The following is a 20,629-nucleotide window of genomic DNA, read 5'->3' on the forward strand; positions in this document are numbered from 1 at the left end:
TTTACTTAAGTAACAGTCTGACATGATATTAGGAACCAGGACTTCTCTAAGACATCTTCCATTCTTCATTAGAGTATACTCCCTGAAACGATGCAGGAAAAAGCTCAAGAAGAATTCAGAAGCGCAGCAGTCTTGGAGTCAGGGGCTGTATTGTAGCTGGTCTACAGATAGATGGGGCCTTGGGAGCACACAGCAAATGGGCGGGCCACATTTTAGTTATAACTTGTCTTGGATGCTGGTAAATGATTGTTTGGGCTCAAATGCTTTGCCTGGGTATAAAAGTAGGACCCAAGACCTTCGGCCACGGAGAAAAAAGGGTCAGTATATTGCATATAGTTGTCCCTTTGACAGAGTACTTCCTGAACAAACAGCTGTCACGTGGATCAAGTCCATTCCTATCTGGCTGTAGGCCAAACCAATTTCAAGACCTAGACTACTCTGAGCTTGCTGGAACTTGATACATGACCACAAGCTAAGCCAGCAGCTGCCTAGAGGGTAACCACAGAGCAGAATGTGTCAGGAATAGCCGTACGCAGCCCACAGAACTTAACTCGCTGCAGGTTTCAGATGCCTGTTTTGGAGTTGATCCAGTTTCGATAGTAAGTCACTCGTGTGTATACTCCTGGTTTATTCGGCTTGCCACATTCATCTCCCCAGCTCACTATTCCTACAAGATACCAGATTCCTCTGGAGTTCGCATGCACCAGTGGCCCACCAGAGTCACCCTAAGGAGAAAAATGTCAACAGGCAGGAACAAAGTAAACAATGTTCACCTCACTAATGCAGCAAGACTCAAATTGTTCTGTTACAACTGACAGATATTTGTCTCTAGACTACAGCTATAATTCAACCTCCATGCATTTTACTGACAAGCCAGGCTGACAGTCTATGTCTAATTCAGTCTCTGCCACTCCACACCCTCACACCTGTATTCTCAGATGTGCATTATATATAAACCCTAAGCACCGAAGTGCAGACTTCAGCCCATGAGCCATGAAGCTCTTCATTTACAGCTGTCAAAATACTGAACCCCATAAACTTAAATCAAGATTCCCCAAAGTATATTTTATTTCTAGGAAATATCATCTCCCACCCCACCTATTTCCTTTTTACTATCACCTATGAAGAAACTTACCTGGCAGGCATCCACCTGCCCCTCCAAGTGTCCAGCACACAACATTCCAGGTGTTACTGCTCCACCATACCCTTGTCTTCTATTACAAGTCGTAGTGCTTATAATTTTCACTTCCGCTTGTCGAAGCTCATTAACACTATAGCCTAGAAGAAGCGTCATTGTAATTTGCAGACAGGGTACACAACCTAAAATGCTCAATAATTCGGAGTAGCCAGATTTTCCTACAGCTTTTCTGCCATTAGAGGCAATGAAGGGAGCTACCCAGACAATGTCTCAGGAAGAAGAAAGTCCTGTCCCGTCCCCTCCATCCCCAAAGTCCTTCACTAGTTTCCAAACATAACTCTTCTCCATCTTTTATCCTCACCAGATGCTCTTTAGCATAACAGGCAAAGGGATTTTTCTACATGTTTCAGTGTTGAATTCAACTGTAGGCTACAAGATATGTCCTTGATATCATTAGAAAGACCCCTTTGGTTAACCACAATGTAGCTCTAGACAATCAGTACACATCCCAAGAGGCTCTCATAAGTAGATTTATAGTCCCATCTTCTCTAACCTCACTGACACGGACTCATTTGAATGAAGCTCACTCAAGTCATTAGATGAACTGAAGCCTGATTTATGACCGAAGAGAGTTACTGATGAAAACTGTCATGATACATCTATGACAAAGCTGAGTGGCAAAAGAAATCATGTCAGAGCTAAACCCAGAGGGACTGGGCCAGTGGGAACAGAGAACAGAATGTATTCAACCAGCACAATGCATGCAGCAACAAAAAAAAGCTGCTCTTACTCCTGTAAGGCTAACCTGTAGGGTCTTTCCCCCATATTCCAATCCACTGACCAAGCCAAAAGAAAAGCAGCAAACTAAGTCCACAAGCGTATCGTTAGCACATGCACTTTTGAAACACCAACTCTAAGGAACCCAAAATAAACAAAATCCCCATTAAACTAACAGCAGTCTTCTCAGATACATGTGTGACAAGGCATGGGAAGGCAAGAGACACTCACCATCATTCTGCAAAGCTCCCCAACCTGTGACAAAACAGGAAGTGTTCTCTGGGAAAACATGAGGTGGTTCAGGAAGACAGACACTGTGCACATCACTCGTGAACTCAATAGCAGAGGCAAGTTCCACAACAGCCACATCATATTCATGATTAAGGACAAAGTCACTGTATCTTTCATGAATGATAATTCTTCGGACAAATTTTTTCTGTTTTGGAGGTCTCAGCAGTATTCCAAAGCTGGCAGTCCACCTCTGAGGATCTCTTCCTCTGCAAGATATTTGAAGTTATGTCACAGCCGCACAAAACAAGATCCCCAAGGGACCTTAGCTCTCCATTTAACCATCAAAACACAATGTGGCCAGGTTTGCCTAACAGGACAGAGAAGAGCCAAACTTCATTATCTTTCAGCAGATACTGATGTTAGTGGGTGCTCTGACTTTTCGTGGCCCAAGAGTCCTAAGGCCTACAGAATCAGAAAGGTGCTGATGACTTACCCTCTAAAGCAGTGGGCTGCAGTCACTAGCCACTTATTACTGATCACTGATGCACCACAGCGATGGGTCCCATCAAGCTGAATACTAGCCTGCCATGGCCATTCTCCATCCTGCGCACGCTGCCCGCCAACTATTCTCTCCACTCCTGTGAAGGAGAATGTTTGACTTCGTATTCCACAGCCTGTCAAAGAAAAGGCAGCTCCACTTTAGCTGACTGAGGGAAATCAGGGTGTTGCTTTGGGAAGGGCCCACACAGCTGCATGTGCAGGCATAACAGGGCAGGGGTGTCAAGAGACAGCCTTAACCTAAAGCAGTGACTTCAGTAGCAGGGAAAACAAGTGTCATGGTTACAAGCATCTCAGGATAGATGTGGTAAACAGAGAAGTTTGGCAGAAGCATCACTACTTTTTCATTAAGCCAGTTTTCAGACACACAAGATCATGGGAACTGAAAGCTGTACATCTGAGACACTGTTTATTTTCCCCAGTTGTAACTATTTACCAAGCTAAAAAAAATAATTGCCCCTACAAACCTTGCTTTGTTTTGATATTCGACCAGAGCTGTACAGAGGGAAAGGTAACATACATAGCCATTAGTGTGTCTGTGCATATAGGTGCACACATAGAATATTAGGCACAAAGACATGCACTGATAATTAACCTAAGCATTTACAGTCATACAGCTTTCATAATAATGGCGTGTAAGCTTCATCTAAAGACTAAACCTCTCAGTATTTTATGAAAAAAGAACATCCTTAGTTTGCTTTGGTGTTTTTTTGGGTTTTTTTTTTTTGGTTTTTTTTTTGTTTTTTTGTTTTTTTTTAAAAAGACTCTTAATGAGTATGAAAATACTGAGGAACCCCACATAAACAACAACCACACCAGGGGAGCTCTAAGCTTGAATACACAGATCACCACCAAAATATGCACAAGACAGATGCTGCACATTACTTGTGAACTCAGTGGAGGCAATCTTCCCATTATGTGTAACATTGCACTGAAGACTAGTTTGCAAAAACCCACAAATCCAGACAAAAAACCCACCCACAAACTAAGCAAATAAAGAAAGGATTTTGTCAGGTCACCTCCAGGTCAGCCTTGACAACAGCAACAAAAAAAATAGTGTCCTCTTCCTCCAGCAGTTTAGTTATAGCCACTGTGCCAACAGCAGAGTCATGTATTACTCAGCTGAAAAAAGTTAGATCCAAACCAGTTAATTCTGAGAGTGCACTTAAAGATGGAAAGCTAACATGCAAAGGCTCCAAGACCATGCAGGTGACTGATGTAGTCCCCTGGGAGGGGACCTATGCCTGTTTCCAGAGGAGCTTTAAGACCTCACAGGGGAGCACAGAACAGGAGAGGGACTGAGAACCTGCCTCTCTCCAGGGCTGCGCCACTAGCCTTGCTCTCACTGCAGACGGCTCTTCTCCCTGTCCCACCCTCTGGCCTTTCCCTGTATATTGCAAGGTTTAGCTCAAATCTGACAGACTGCCATTGCCAAACCTTTCTGCAGGGAGGAGGGGGCAGGAGGAAAAATGTTTTTGGAAGGATTCCAGCAAGAATCTTGGCCCACAGCAACTGCAGTCCTTGTGCAAAGTTCACTAACAGCAATGCCCCTACTTCCCATAACCAATGTTAAAGCAAGCACTTCCCACCACCAAGTCAGAATGTCTGATTCTGCAAACACTACAGAGCCAGCCTGACTGCAAGAAAATGAGCTGAAGTCTTCCCTGGCTCATGCACTGTCTACTGCTCTAGTATCTTTAACAAGTTATTTTTTCAACTTGCATCTCAAAAGCATAAGAATCTTCTAAGCAAAGAACCTATAGCACCATATCCCTGGACCTTTTCTATAAAGCATTTGTACTTACAGTTGTTTAAAAGGTTATCTCCCTTTTCCCTACTCAACTCTGAAATGAAAAGCAAACACCACAGTGAGTATATCGCATACTGCTATGTGATCTAGCACAGACTAGTACCCTGTACCCAGCAAACACAAATTAAATGACTTACATTGCTGCATGGAGAGACAGTACAGTAAAAGGAGTAATTTGCTCTGTTGGAGAAGTTCAATTAAGCCTCTGTAAGGCCAAAGGATACATCTTTCTTGCCTTAGCTCAAAGCTAACAAAAGCAGCAGAAGACTGCAAATAGGTCCAAAGTAACATCTACACGTGCTGGCAGTTGTGCACAATATAAACGCCTACATGCATTTGTTCAGATTCAGTATGGCAAGGCAGTCAAAACAGTCTTCACAAATCCTCAGTGCTGGGATTGACTGGAGCTAAAGTGTAACACTACTGATTTCTTTCCTACAAAAAACCATCTGCCAGACTCTGATGGTAACCAGCAACAGATTCATGGGAGCGAATTACTGCCCAGGGAACCTCAGGGTTTTGTTATGAACGCTTGCTACAGCAATCTGTCAAATATGCAAAGGAAATGGCAGGGGGTGGAGAAGGGAAAAATCTCAGCCTTACATTTTTTTTTAATAGCTTGAGGACTCTGCATTTCAGTACCTGGTGATATAGGTTCTTGTTCAATTCACTGTGTACCTTAAAGCAATCTATGAACCCATGGTCACAAAGTTGGGCCTTTTTTGATGAACTGGGGGGGAATTTTCTCATTCAACAGCTAGGTCAGACAGAGAGAGCCTCTGATGCACAGAGGAGAGCTCACACTCATAAATCAGTGCCAGTATGCTTTAATTCTTTTCATGCTACTTCTTCCAAGTTCCCAGGCTGTCAGCCATAGCACACAATTTTGAGAAGGCAAAAGAAAACAAGAATAGCCCATATTTGCATACTAATGTGAAACTCATTACACTAAGAACAGCAAAGTATGAGGAACAAATTCCAAGCTAAAAACACAAACCTAAGGCACTTACCTGTGAGTCTAAGGGTAGACAGGTCAACATTCAAGGACATGGAATTTGGTTTTAGCCTTTTGTGTAACACAAGGTTGACACGACCCCAGATTGTTGCCCTACTGTCAGCAGAGGCAAATTTAAATACCAGAACAACAGACACAAGCACTCCACCAGGATCTGGGCTGCAAACCAACAAAAACAAAGTGGTGTCATTCTCTCTTTGCCCACTAATCCTCTTTGTTCTGCTTTGCACCATCTGCCACCTTTATACAAGAACAGGTCTGGTCTGCACAGATGTATAGAACAAATAGCATAGCTGTGCACAAGTAAAGGAAGATGATGACGTGTCAGCAGGCAGCAAAAGGCTTGGTTCTCGCTATAACAATGATCAGAGGGAATTTTCTGGGAACTATTATAAGCAGTACAGCTGCAAAGGAAAGGAGGGATCACTCCCTTTGGCCTCCATGCAGCTCATAGTCAGTAGGACACAGATGGCAGTAGGAACAATACAGCAAGTTAAAACCCTTCAACAGGTACCAAACAGGCCATTCCTAACAGCCATTCAAAAACCCAGTTTAGAGCCACAGAAGCTAAAAAGGTCTTTTGGCATTTCTTTCCATTTAAGTCACTTGTCCATTTATTGGCCAGTTAGCTCCATTGAATCTACAGACAAAAACCTCAATAGTTTGAGTTATCAGGGCGAGGCATGATCACTTACTGTCAGTAAAAAAAAATATTGGGCCCAATATTTTAGACTAACAGTCTAAAGGAAAACCAACTGAAGCCTAGAGGGAAAGACAGCAGAGATGTAGCTAAGCTGGTCCAGTGCCTAGTTGCACAACAAGGTATCTGTAGTGAAAACAAGTTTGGAAGAGATACGCTGTTTGGTCAACCTAAAAGGTGTAAAAAGGTTGCTTGGAGTCTAGCTCCCAAGTACTGTAATTTCAGTTGATATACAGTATGGGAGGCTTGTGGAAGAAACCAGCAGCAGAAAACAATGTAGAACAGTTTAAGGAAATTGCTCATTCCATCTAGAGACAGGTAAAGGCAAGAAAGCCCAGAAGTGCTGTGAAGGACATTTGTGGGAAGTCTGGCATTCTTTGCTCTCTAGGGAAAAATCTTCCACAGCAGAATTGAGCCTTACAGAAATATAACTCCAAACCAAAGTAATGTGAAGGAGAGGGAAGTGATGGCTCTTATCACTGAGAGCGATACATAATTACTGCAGAGAGAAGAAAGACTTAAAAATTCTCACACAGGACCTTTATACCTGTATGTCCCACTTGTCTCCTTCCCTCAACTCTGTATCCAGGTATCTCACAGTGGAATCATTTATTCCTTCAGATCTTTTCAGAGAGGGAGGAGAATATTCACCTCCTGCTGTACACCACGCAAAGGGGTAAACACCAGCCTGAGCTTCCACGGAAAGCATTAAGTGGACTAAAGAGCTGCCTCTGCATCTCTCAAGCCCTTAACAAGTAGTGAAGACTGGGATCACCTAGTAATTCAGTTACTGCACCACAGCCACAAACAACTGGTGTTCAGGTAATCAATCTGCAGAAGTATAAGGCCAAATTTCTCTTCCTTGCTGACCTCTGAAGGTAACCAAGCCCTCAGTGTTGTGAGCACTGAAGGAGAGCGACAACCAGCCAAGACTTAGTCATCCTGCTGGTGTAATCCAAGCATAAACAACCAGGCATGCTCCATATGGTCAAGGGGTAGGAAGAAAGGATATTTACCACATCCCTGCTTATTCCTGACCTTCACATTACTTACCTTAGACTCACAACATGGGACCTGATGTACCTTTTACTTAGAAAGGACCCCTTGAACACTGCAGATATCTGTTAAAGGAAGAGAGTGTGTTAAAATACACCTGTAATATGTACATGCTCTCAAGATATAACAGTCTCATGAGCCTCTGGAACACAGAAAAATGCCTTCAGGTCTCCACCTCTACATCAAAGCTACCACCACATTTCCATCAGAGGATGCAGAACCAAAATAAACAGCTGAGCTAGCTGATTTTGCTGTCCCTTCTCCTCTGTGGGTGCCTATTCCAGCACAGGGCTGCTGGAACAGACAGCACCTGTGCTTACCATCTGCTTGCACACAGTCAGCAATGCATCTTTAACCCACTACAGCAAGGTTGAAAGGTAAAGCCAGCCGCATAAGGATGAGGCACAATCACTTCTGACTCTTTATGTCAAATCACACAGTTGCAGGACTCTTCGCAGTCAGGCACAAACAGAGAAACAGCTTACCATGGTTTCAATCTCTTCGCTCAGGTGCCTGAACTCTTCTGTGGTTTGCCTTTCATATTGAGAGCTGTACTTGACATTGGTGATTACAAAAGACACATTGTAATATCGGTCCTGATCTACAGAGAAGAAAAGGAAAGGTGGCTGATCTCCTTCAGTACAATTCCAACATGCACAGCACCTCACAGAGCATGGCACAAGTAAGGCTCCCAGTCTCTGGCTGTGACACTGTCAGCCGTGGAATTACAGCTTTAGCAGCACTTTGGGAAAAGGGGGCTCTGGACCATCTTGTTGCTCCATGGACCAGCTAGGGGTCATTTCTACTTTGAGGACCATCCCAAGTAGCTCTAAATTATACCCACTAAAACATTTCTCTGGGGACCATCTTCTCATCAGCCTGAGGTGAGCACAGCACCAGACACACCAGGCCACATACGTCCCTTCTGACTGAGTAGACACACTCACTCCTCCCTAGCTGCACTCTGCCATGTCCCTGCCCCTCTGAGCGGCAGGTGACCCAGAGCTGTTTGCATCCATTCAGTAGTCAGGTTAAGTTTAGATTTAATCTGGCTCTTGGGTGAATGGCAGAGAGGGACCCCATAACACAGTCAGCAAAAATCAAAGCTAAGCTGTAGCTCTGCCACTGCTCTGTCTAGTGTCCTAATGGAAGCCACAGCCTTGTTGACTTTTGGTGAGCTGTGACGGCAACACAATTAGTTCCATCCCAGCAGGAAGGCATTTCAAAACCCCTCAAACTGGTATCTCAGAGGCTGTGAATGGAACGGCTTGGCTTCATTCATCTGCTACTGAAACTGGGCCCTCGGCAACCAGGACTGACTCCTGGGCTCCAAAAAGCCTAAACCTCTGCCCTCTCTCTTTCTGGAATATCCTCAGCTGGAGGTGCCAGGTCCAGTTTCTGCAAAAACCCTGTTCAAGGCCAAGCATACTATGCATAGCCCGAGTACTAGACACACCCCGGCTTACACAGAAGACTCCTAGCCTTTGGTTAACCGTGGATGGTGGAAGCACCAGGACAAGACAAGAAACAAAACGAGGGACAAAACTTAAATCCCTGCTTCAATTAAATGATATTTTAAGTATTATTGCAGGTTTTCTAATCAATTCAGATCTTGAATAGGGGCTAGTAAGTTTTCTCATGTGGATTCTATACCAGGGGTGAATTGTATATGTAAATCATCAGGCAAGACCACAATAGCAAGTGAAACATAACAGATTCCTGCAGACTTGTGACAACAGAGTGGTGCACTTACCATGGCACAAAAAAAATGCAATCAAGCCAATGACGAGGGCTAAGCCTACTATCACAGACACAACGATGACTGCTATTTTCCATGGCTCTATACGCTTCGTTGCTCTGTCCATCTGGATCACTACCTGCATTGAAGAAAACAACATGGAAAAATTAAACCCTATTACAAAGACAATAGCGCATCCTGAGCCAAATCATACCTGGCACAGCTTAGCTCAGCTGGCAAACCTCACAGAATGAGGTAGGTTGGGAAGGACCATCTGGACCCTGTGGGTCTGACCTTCTGCTCAAACCAGATCCCCCTACAGCAGGTTGCAACAGGCTTTGTCCAGTCAAGGTTTTAGTATCTCCAAGGATCCCCCAGTCTCTCAGGAGTCCTGGTCCAGTCTCTGACAACCTCATGGAAAAAGTTTTTCTTTAGTCAGAATTTCCTGTGTTCTGACTTGCCCCTGTTGCCTCACATGCACCCCTGAGAAAAGCCTAGGGTTGTGCAGCTATTGCTAGTAGAGACAATTTCCCATCAAGAAATATTACACAGATTTCAAGTGCAGCTGACTGACCATGCAGGTGCTTAAACTGAACATAAATGTAATAATTCATGACTGATGAAATAACTTCTGCACCAAGGATACTCTTGACTACCAGAGATGCCATATAACATACAGCTTTGAGTTATTTTTAGTTGGTATGAGTAGTAACATTTATCGATCCCCTACAGGGCTTGGGTTTCATTGCACCAAAAGCACACATACGTTGTAAGAGATTGCATCCTGTCTCCTGCCAGACAGTCCGTCAGAGGGGAGAGAAATAGCTACTCATGTGTAAATGTGATATGGCAACAAGACCCAGACTTCGTGACTTGCTGAAAGCCAACAGCAGACCTGTAAAAGGGTTGGGAACTTAACTCACACACAGAAAAAGGCACATAAGCCTTTCTCCTCCACTTATGTCCTCCTGTGCAGCATTAAACAAGAGAACGTTAGGAAAACTGCTTTTTTGCACGTCCTCAGTAGCTTTGTTGTAGGATGATGCAAAGCCTTAAGCACAATTATTTCAGATCCCAAATAATTCCACAGCACACTGTAGTAATTGTTGTCATGCCACGCACTAAATCTCTACATCACGGTCGGCATTAGTACAGGGTATCAGAAAAACACATGGGATAATCTCTCAAAGGTGCTTGGAGTGACAAATGGCAGCAGCCAGCTCTGGGGAGGAGGAACGCAGCTGGCTCATCACCATGCTGTTTTACACCCACTGATCCATGTTTGTATTGCTGTGGACCAGACACACTAAATGCTATTTTCCCCTTTTCAGGCCTATGGCACAGCCATTTCTGAGCAACATCTGTGAAAATAGGGGCAGGAAGTGGCAGAAAAGCAGGCAGAGAGAGAAAGTCTTTGCAGGTTTTCTGACTACAAGGTGGCAAAGAAGAAATCACAGTGAAAACAGAGCAGGATATCAGCAGAGGCTCCATCTTAGGAAATGAGCTGAGGGGGCAGCAAGACAGCAAAAGACAGTGAAGTGGTGGGAGAGCAGAATGGGGTTATACACTCTGTCCTGAGGGTAAGAAACCTGAGCAAAGGTACAAGGAAGAGATGGTAAGCAAAGCAAACGGGAGGGGTTGGGGGGAGATAGAGCCACAGATGAAGCAGCTGACAAGTCTGCACATAGTGATGGTGTGCTCAGCAAGTGACAGGGAAGTTGGAAACAACTCCAAAGCAAACTCCCTCCAGGAGTTTAATCTCCTCACATAAAAGCTTGGTTTTGGCTAGTGAACAGTGCTGGCAGGTATCCCTGTCCATTGCTTAGGAAGGGAAGCAGGCAAGTTTTTACCCACTCAAACAGGTGGCATACTGGAAAGAAAAAGTTAAACAGGGTAGCTCCAGCCAGCACCACAACTGCAGGCTGTCACAAGCAGCAGCTTAGTTACCAAAATACACAGGACAGGTGACCAGGATCAAGCCTTCTGCTTCAGAGTCACATGCTATGGAGAAGCCTAGTACCTCTCCTTCTGTTGTGCCTGCTTTATTTGGGCAAAGTTATGTTCTGGCAACACACAGTCCAAGTTTTCCCTAAATCTAGCTGTCTTCCCACTAGACTGGCTCAGTCCCCTGATTGCAAGGCTCTCCAAAAGAGACTGTAGGGCAGTTGGTAGGAGTCTGAAAGCCCAGGCTGGCCAAGATTACTTTCTTTGGAAACTGCAAGTTGCAGTAAGCACGTAATATACACACACTAGAGCTCAACTGGTTCCACAGAGGCCTTGACTTCTTGCCATCTAGACCTTCACCATATATTCTATCCATTACCCCGAGGGTTTAACAGATGCAGAAATTCTGATAAAAACCTAACACCAGTGGGACTATCCTGCCTCAGTTTCTTTAACATGCTGCAGCCTCCCATAGAGCATTCCTATCCTCATCTCACAGCTTGAGATCTTTCACAGTCCCAGGTCATGGAATTGCAGCATACCTCATGGGCATCCAATTACTGCCCTTGAGGGCAAGCCCCTTGGCTAACCAGAACAGCCCACCATGGCAATATGCCTCTGCTCCTTCTTAGCTAACCACCTCTCATGTTTTAAAGGTTCTGCTTTAGCATCTGACTTTGCTCTCCTCACTGGAGAGCTTTTGCTCTCCAGCCTGAGCGCATGCCATCAGACTGGTTCCCTGTGCTTCAGCTGTCCCCACCCCAGTGCACTTCCACCTGAACGGCAATCAGAGCAACATCCCTCCATATCTCGACACAGAGAACACATGGCACAGCCCTGACGACGTATGGCTGACTCCACAGATACTGAGGCAACAGTACTCCTGTTTCATAACCGCCAGCTTCCTTGAACTGTATGCAGACAGATTTCCTCAAGACGTGGCCTTATGCCCAAGATACAAAAGCTTAAGACTCGCCCTTGAGAAACAAAGATCTCACTGCCTGTGGGACTCGTGCTCTGACCAGCAGCACCATCCTCCATTTCAAACTGTCTCTTTCCTTTTCGTGCAAATACCAACTACATCAACAGACACTGGGACACAGATCCCCTTCTCCAACATTTCAGAAGTGCTTGCTCTCCACAGGTCACACAGACTTGCAAGGGGAAACAGACACCTTAGGAACTGCTGCAGTGCTGGGGAAAATGGAAACATAGGAGATGAGGAATAAAAACCTCCTCCACTTCTGATATTGATTTCACTTTAAAATTTTTTAAGAAAACTGTCTAAAGGAAGCACTTCCATATATTTCTACATTCATCTAGGTAATTAATTTGTATATAGGACATACAAATTAAAGTGGAAATACCTCTTCAAATCCAAAACAGTTTCCTCCCTTTAGCAGGATGCTCTCAACTTCCATCTTGCTAAGATAAGCACCAGAACAGCTGGGAAAAAAAAAATCTCTCGTGCAATGGAAGCACCAAGTCTCATCACCTCCCACAGTGTACAATTACCAGTATGTATCCTTCAACTATGATGCCTGTGTGCAGGACCCAGCTCAGCAGCCCCCATTTTTTTAATGTCTATTTTATCAGCAGACATGCTAGTCAGCAGTTGTGCAGAAGGGTTGGGAAAGAAAAACTCTCCTGTTTTTAGCTTTTTAGGAAATACCTAATCTTCTACCACCCATTTCAGGAATTGGCATGAATGCAGGGAACAGATGGTCTTGTTTGGCCCCAAATCGGCTATCCTTTACTCTGAAGAACAGCTCGAGTGCAGGCAACACCAAATGTATATTGTTTGTATTAGAGCAGCATATATTTCCAGGAGTGCCTTTGACACTGTTATGCTAGGGTCTGCATTCACAAAAGAACATACTCACAACTAGCTCTGTTTTTGAGCCTGCTTCTGCTGAGACCTACTAGGATGTTTATGACAGACAGTTCTTGTTCAGGTTATGTCCAGTCATAGCATTCAGTTATTGATCACACACGTTATACCTCCAAGTAGCTCCTTTGCCCCCCCCAGCCTTTTTGCTATTATGCCATGGAGGGCAGGACTGTCATGCTCTATGAGAGTAACCACCTGACAGGGATTCCTCTGCCTGGGACATCCATCTCTGTAGTTAAATAGTTCAGTGGCAGATAGATCCCCCTATTTAGGAATCAGACTTCTGCATAGTCTTCTCTACACTCTAGTACGCAAGAAAACTCTGGTCCACCCAGCAACACTCACTGTTGGCCAGTGAAACACTGATCCTCTGTGGTGCTGATGAATTCAGGGGCAGAGATGATCTCATCGCCTTCAACCATAGGTGCATCCTTTCTTTCTTCTTGTGGCAAAGAGGCACTGCTTAATGGACAGGCGATCTCCTCAGAAGACCCCCAATAGCACAGCTGTCTGTGTAGATGCCTTCCAGAGTCAGGCGTTTTGTACAGCCTCACATTTCTTGCTTCCTTATACCACACGCCTTGATTTTTTTACTGCCCAGTAAGCTGCAAATTAACTCTCAGGGGGGCAGACAGGGGAATTCAGGTAACACCAATGTATTCATCCTCCAGCAAGGATGAGGATAACATTCATTCCTCAAGAGCAAACCTTAACAAGAGATCAGAAGCCAGACTCCACTGGGAGACCTCAAAGGCTGAGTCCTCTCTGCTCTGAAAACCACCTCCTCACGGTCTGTGTCTGGCAGCTTTCAGTCTGCAGTGAATTAGCAAGAAGTTTCAAACCCAAGATCTTTTGGTTCAATACAGAACTGCTTATCTTTGCAATATTATCCACAGATGAACATTAGACCTCCCTCCAGCAATCCCTGTTCTCATTTAAAATATGCTTCATTCCCAAAGAGCCCAAAACAATCCACGGAGACAGCAGCATCTGACAATTTCATATCACAGTTCATTTGGGTCTGGAAATGCAAACTGTTAAGTCTCGTAGTTTACACACCTTGGCTCAGAGCCAAAGAATGTGTTTTGATCACTAAAAAGTTATTCCATACTGAAAAAAAATCATCCAAATGAACTATTTTGGAAATAACTTAATTCTATACAAACATAGCTATTTTAAACACAGTAAAGTTATGTCTAGAGAGAGATATATTAAATCAAGCCTCGATACAAGATATTAAGATAAGTTAAATACAGCAAGAAATAAAGCTACATTAATAGTTATTGGCACATTAGGAGGAAGAGTTGTACTGAAATTTTACGGATTGTCTGGTCTTCCTTGTGAAACCAAGGAGAAAACAGATAGGATTTCAGGTTGGATTTCTGATCAACCCCAAATGAATTCGTTACCTTCCAATTCAGAACATTTACTCAAAAGCAAAAAGACAAGTACAATACATAGGTGACAAGCTGTTTTTCCTCTCTCATCCTGTACCAAACTCCCTAAAAGGTTACTATGTTCATTCACAATGCAAGTGATGAAAGTTCAGCTCCCACCTCTGCCTGACAGGATTTGATTTACTATATTGAGCTTATCCATCTCTTGTGGTTGAGCTACTGTGCGTTATCAAAAGCCTCAGTAAGAACAATACCAGAAAACTGATCAGAAAATGTCAGTTGGACAAGAAAATGAAATGTAACTTTATCATCTGTGTCCTAAGAAAGGCCCTAGTCCATGAGCTGCTGGATAAGCAGGGAATAGCTACCCTGTTCTATTTTACAGATTTGCCCTTGACGTTTTTTGACTTCTTAAGCTAAGCCCTCATAGCACCCCAACCTAGATTTGCTTTTAGATGAATCTAAACCATGTTTTCTGGCACCAGCTGTTTACTGAAGGTGTTTTGCCACGCTTGGCATAGAAGAAAACATGCAACCTCTTCTATCTGATCTGCTGCTGTCTTCCTATAATAATTTTTTTTTTTTTTTTTTGCTATTATACCCCTGCTCACTGATATTCCAATACTCTCAGAAGAGTCAGTGGCAGAGCTTGGGTGACACATCTGCTGGTGAGAGTCTCTCCATATTTATAGCTATGACCAGTTTTTCCATTCAAAGATGAATTCAGGCACATCCCTACACTCGCTCTTCCTAGAAATGGGACCTTTCACAAAACAACTGAACAGATTAATTTGCTGGCCTGGTGAGTGCAATTTGAAAATCCAGACTAGGTCCATGAAGTTATCTACCTCGGCAAGGTGGCTGGGAATGGCAGCAACTGAAATAACATCTGGCTTAGTCTAGGAGTCCTGTAGCAAAAGCACAGAGCCACGAAGCAAGACATGCTAATTCCACTCCCACCTTTGCCACAAGCAATGACACCAACCTAACACTTCTCTGCTCTTGTGGCATGCTCAGGAAACACACTTCTAAGAGAGTGGGACAACAACATCTGCTACTTTGGGCATTGAAATAGAAGCAGCTAGTGCCTGCCTAAGTACTGCAAGACCCTTGTTTGGTTGAGGTCAGTTACCTACCAGCCTCAATCGCTGTACTGGGTTTGCATGGCAAGGTTTTGGTAGCAGGAGCGCTACAGGGGTGGCTTCTGTGAGAAGCTACAGGAAACTTCCCCTATGTCCAACAGAGCCAATACCAGCTGGCTCCAAGATGGACCTGCTGCTGGCCAAGGTAGTGCCCCTGTGATAACATATTTAAGAGGGGGGGGGGAAAGAAAAAAAAAAACCAAACCAAAAAACCACGGGGAGACAAACTGCAGCTGGAGTGAGAATATGTGAGAGGAACAACTCTGCTGCACACACCAAGGTCAGTGAAGGAGTGGGAGGAGGTGCTCCAGGCACCAGAGCAGAGCTTCCCCTGCAGCCTGTGGTGAAGACCCTGGTGAGGCAGGCTGTGCCCCTGCAGCCCATGGAGGTCCGTGATGGAGCAGATACCCACTTGCAGCCTGGGGAGGAACCCACGCTGGAGCAGGTGGATGCCCGGAGTAGGCTGTGACCCTGTGGGAAGCCTGCACTGGAGCAGGCTCCTGGCAGGACCTGTGGGCCTGTGGAGAGAGAGGAGCCCATGACAGAGCAGGTTTGCTGGCAGGACTTGTGACCCCGCAGGGGACCCACGCTGGAGCAACCTGCTCCTGAAGGACTGCACCCTGTGGAAGGGACCCACACTGCAGCAGTTCATGAAGAACTGTAGCCCATAGGAAGGGCCCATGTTGGAGAAGTTCATGGAGGACTGTCTCCCGTGGGAGGGACCCCACGCTGATGAACTGACAGCAACCCTCATTCCCCATCCCCCTGTGCTGCTCGGGGCGGGGAGGGGGGGTGGGGGAGGAGGTAGAGAAAATCTGGAGTGAAGGTGAGCCCAGGAAGAAGGGAGGGGCTACGGGGGGAAGGTGTTTTAAGATTTAGTTTTTATTTCTCATTATCCTACTCAGTTTTGATTGGCAATAAATTAAAGCGATTTTCCCCCAGCTGAGTCTGTTTTGCCTGTGACAGTAATTGCCAAGTGATCTCTTGTTGTCCTTATCTTGACCCATGAGCTTTTCGTTATATTTTCTCTCCCCTGTCCAGTTGAGAAGGGGAGTGATAGAGTGGCTTTGGTGGGCACTTGGCACCCAGCCAGGGTCAACCCACCACAATTACTCAATGTTTGTTATCTCCCAAAGCTATTCTGATACAATGGAAGACTTCCAAACATTGAAGGGATCTGCTGAGGGAAACAAAATGTGTGTGTTCTTCTATGCGTCACGCTGAATCAGCTTCATCTCCCCACACCCTCGAACATCCCACAAAAACAGTAGATGCTGCATGCCACCCCTCTGCAGTCAGATAAAGCATCACTAATGTACTTGCCACTTACTAATTGAGCTCCTCCCCTTAACTATCCAATTCTACCAAGGTCTTGCTGCTTCCCAGGAGCACACTTCAGCTGGGCAAAGACAACCGCTCCAAATACAGTTCTTGTCATTTGCATCAAGATTCAAGGGCAGTCTTTGGGATGTGTTAACTCAGAGCTTACCAGTAACTATATCCATGATGCCAAAATGCTGCTTGTACAGGCTTCCCTGATTACTTGATCACCTTTGCAATCAGCACAAAAGGTTTGTTGTTTCTTACTCTTTCATCCATTCTGCGTACAGCTTTTTGGAGGTTATGAGCTCTCTGACTGTTGGGATAGACCTAGCCTCCCATACTACTACAACAGTCTGTGGGACATAACTGTAATGCTGATAACTGAAATATCCTTGATCAATAGCTGTTGACTGCCACAGCCAACATCTTGAGAAAGACTCCAATGTTCTGATATAAGCTTTAGTAGAACTAGGAGGGCTACTCACTACATAAGGACTTTACAATCTGCATGAACATGTAAGAGGCCAACCCACTGTAAAGGAAATATTAAGTACATGGCCACTGATTGCAATCAGTTTAGGATGATAAGGTCCTGCAACTTCTACATCATCTTTACCTCTCAGATTCCCACTTCCAGCTGCATTGGTCACAGACAAGTACCTTATTCTGTTAGTTTGGCAGTTCCAGAATATAGCAGTAGTCCTCTGCTTCTCAGCCCTTGAAAATAGCTCTGCCTCCCTTTGTCCTGCTTTGACTGGTTGAAATCTATTCCAGAAGCGAGACACCAAACAAGCAGTTACGGTCTCTGGGGTTTCAGTTTGATTTTCATTCCAAGGCAGGGTGGGTAAAATGATCTGGTGCCAGATTTGGTGTGTTTCCAAGCTGATTCTGCACAGATTAACACTTCACTAGCTGCATACAAAGCCTATGAAAATAAACAAGAGCACAAGAAGCTACTTTCATCTACTTTACTCCACTCACCCTCTTGTACCATGCTACTGGATCAGCGGTTGTGACTGCAACACATTCTAACCACACTAGCACAAATGGCAGACCAGAGTCAGGGCGCAGTGAGATGACTCTCACCTGCTCCCCTACCACAACTTTCAGTGGCCATATGGTGACCTTCATTTGTCACCATACCATGCTGTAGAGGAGCTGGGGAATTCTCAGAAAACAAATACATTTTGGGTGAGGAGAAAGGGTGAAATATCAGAAGGATTACCAATGCATGGAAGGCAGCTGAAATCAGAAGTAAGCTCAGAGCTAGTGCCATTCTCCCCATGCCCTTGGGTCAAAGCTCGAACTGCCCTATAATCTTTGCATAGTATAGCCACACTACTCAAACTACCAAGGAGCAAGTCAGAAGGCTGCAGCACTTACCTCTGGGTACCACTGAGAGGTCAGCAAGAAGCTCTTCTGTCTGGGAGATACACTGTCCCTAACGCCACAAGGCACTGTGCAGCATCTCAGCATAGACTTGAGGCTTTATCTCCTGAATTAGGAAAGAAAGGAGTCATAGGCAAGTCAGAACAAACAAGTCCAGCAAGTCTCAGTGACAGAGGCTTACCCAGTAGCATGATTCCTCCCCTAAAACAATAACAATACACTTCTTTCATCACACCTTTCATCCAGGAATCCTGAAGCCTTTTCAGAGCATTAACTACACCCTGCAACACCCCGAATCAGAAGAGCCATGAAAATTTTGCAAGGACGCAGAGTTTATTTCCTTCTTTGGTATAATTAAACACAAATCAGAAGTTATGGGCAGGACCAACACAGAAAATTTGCATGTTCTACAGAGACAATGTTCAGTCCCAGGTCAGATACACATTTGGCCAGACAAGAACTTGCCTCCATAACAGCAGCTACATTCAAGTTTGTCATTCTTCTTTCTCCTTAGACATCAATTTTGATTGTGGTCACCTAGCCACACAGACATTTCTGTCCTGGAAAAATTCTTCTAGGTCATAAACATTTGTGATATAAATATTTGCAGGTTGTTTAGATAAGCATTTCTACTTGTGCTAGTTACAGCAAGTTAACTGGCAAGTCAATTATCACAAACTCTAACCTAAAGTAGCCTTTCTCAATCTTTTCTTGGGAACCTTTTTTTCAATTTTAAGTTTTCTCAGTTTCACCAAACTTACTAGAAGATATATAAGCCCACATAGCCTTACACACAGGTTTCAGAAGGGAAATAAAGATGACAGAACATCACAACAAGATACATGTGTGGCACATATTTGCTTTGCTTTGCTGCAATAAAGTTTCTAACATCTAGGGACTCTTTTCCTCCACCTTAATGACCTTCATTTGACCCCTCTACAGCTCAGGGATCACCAGCTTAGTAATACACTGATGCAAATACATCTTACATGGTTGGAGCTCTTCCTTCCACCTTATATCGAGTCATTAACCAAGTAACAGGAAGACTGCCTTTCTGGGAAGGCCAGCTTCTTTTGAATGAAACGCAGGCTAAAGATATGCCTCAGCTTCTCATAATTCGGATTCAGTCAATGTCTCAGCAAAATTTGTTATGAAACACAATGAATACAGTTGCTAATGATGCACATAACGTAATTGCTTCTCAATACTTCAACTAGAAGCTGCATTGCCATCCCATACTATAGGAACACTTCTATTATGTCAGTCCAGATGTGCAAGAGACATGCAGTCAGAAGCCTAGCTAGAAGGTGACAATTTCCAAGGGTAGAGTATCAGGTGTCATATGATTACCTGACCCATGTGTAGGTGGTGCAAAGACACATTCATTCCAGGCAGCCCATGATCCTTAGATAGAGCCCTTTCGTGTGACTCACTTGTGGCACAGGTGGAAGAATGCATGACACAGAGGCTTCACAGCAATCTCTGAACAGTCTCACCTACAGGCAAAAAACCCTATTGCTGCTTAAGGAAAGAGGTTAAACTGAGGAGGCTTTTTAGGGCACTAAAAAGCTCTTCCAGCCCTAGTTTCATGGCAGGAAGGCACCAAACTGATTAAGGATGTAATAATACTGGTCAGTGGTCCCCTCTCTGCACAAGGTGTCTGTGTATCTTTTTGTACTGACAATACTTCCCCAGGGCAGAAACCCCAGCTGAGAAAAAAATGGACAGGCAATAGCTATCAGTGGTTCAGTTACCAGGTACCTAACAGGTTTGGCTCCTGATTCCAGAGACAGTGTACTGATGTGCTTGCTGGTGCTGCACTGACAAACTTCAAAAAAAGTCTGGACAAACCAATGCTTTCCAAGTTTCACAGAACTCTCTAAGAAGATAATGATGGCACAGACAGAATGCTTACCTTAAACAAGGACATGGACACAGCAGGTATAAAGGAAACATGGTGGCCGGAAGGCAATGGAATGTGGAAATCCCAGGGACTATTATTTTCAATTATTTTAATTACTCTGAAGTAAAATGTGAAATCTTTACATTGACCACTTAGATAATATTAGATTTCTAGATGCTGTGAATAACTGTTTCAGGAACAGGCAGCTAGGAAACCCACAAAATGGGAAGCAACTCTCAATTCAGTCCTGACCAGTATACACAATTGGTTTATCATATTTCTGCCACGTACCTGAACTATATCAGCACCAGATTCAACATTTCTACAGACCCTCAAAGCCAGAAGATCAACTACTGCCATACTCAATTTCAAAGACAGGAACCACACAAAAGTAGAAAAATCAGTGACCCTAAAAGGGGAACCTTAAAGAGTGGCATGTTTTCTCGAGACAGACTATTTCAAGATATCATGTTAGTCTCAGAGCAAATGCATCCTGCCCGTCAAAGAAAAAAAAAGCCTTGAGGAAGCCTAAAGTTAAACATAATGGTATCAAAAAACCAAAGCAAAACCATTGGGAGCAAGAAAGCATACTGCAGAAAAGCTGAAAAAAATCAAAG

The 20,629-nt window shown here is 44.3% G+C and overlaps 1 protein-coding gene across 1 annotated transcript; it reads right to left on the reverse strand.

Annotated features, from left to right (window-relative positions):
* Positions 1 to 563: 563 nt before the first annotated feature.
* LOC104035354 (transmembrane serine protease 11E) lies at positions 564 to 19,495 on the reverse strand. The gene is given in 11 exon segments (XM_075709367.1): positions 564 to 725; positions 1,136 to 1,278; positions 2,147 to 2,412; positions 2,640 to 2,820; positions 4,510 to 4,548; positions 5,525 to 5,688; positions 7,283 to 7,350; positions 7,771 to 7,886; positions 9,039 to 9,162; positions 18,114 to 18,215; positions 19,460 to 19,495. Coding segments are annotated over 11 exon segments (1,401 nt in total).
* Positions 19,496 to 20,629: the final 1,134 nt, after the last annotated feature.

This window comes from Pelecanus crispus, chromosome 4, assembly GCF_030463565.1.
Source record: "Pelecanus crispus isolate bPelCri1 chromosome 4, bPelCri1.pri, whole genome shotgun sequence".
Lineage (NCBI taxonomy): Eukaryota > Metazoa > Chordata > Aves > Pelecaniformes > Pelecanidae > Pelecanus > Pelecanus crispus.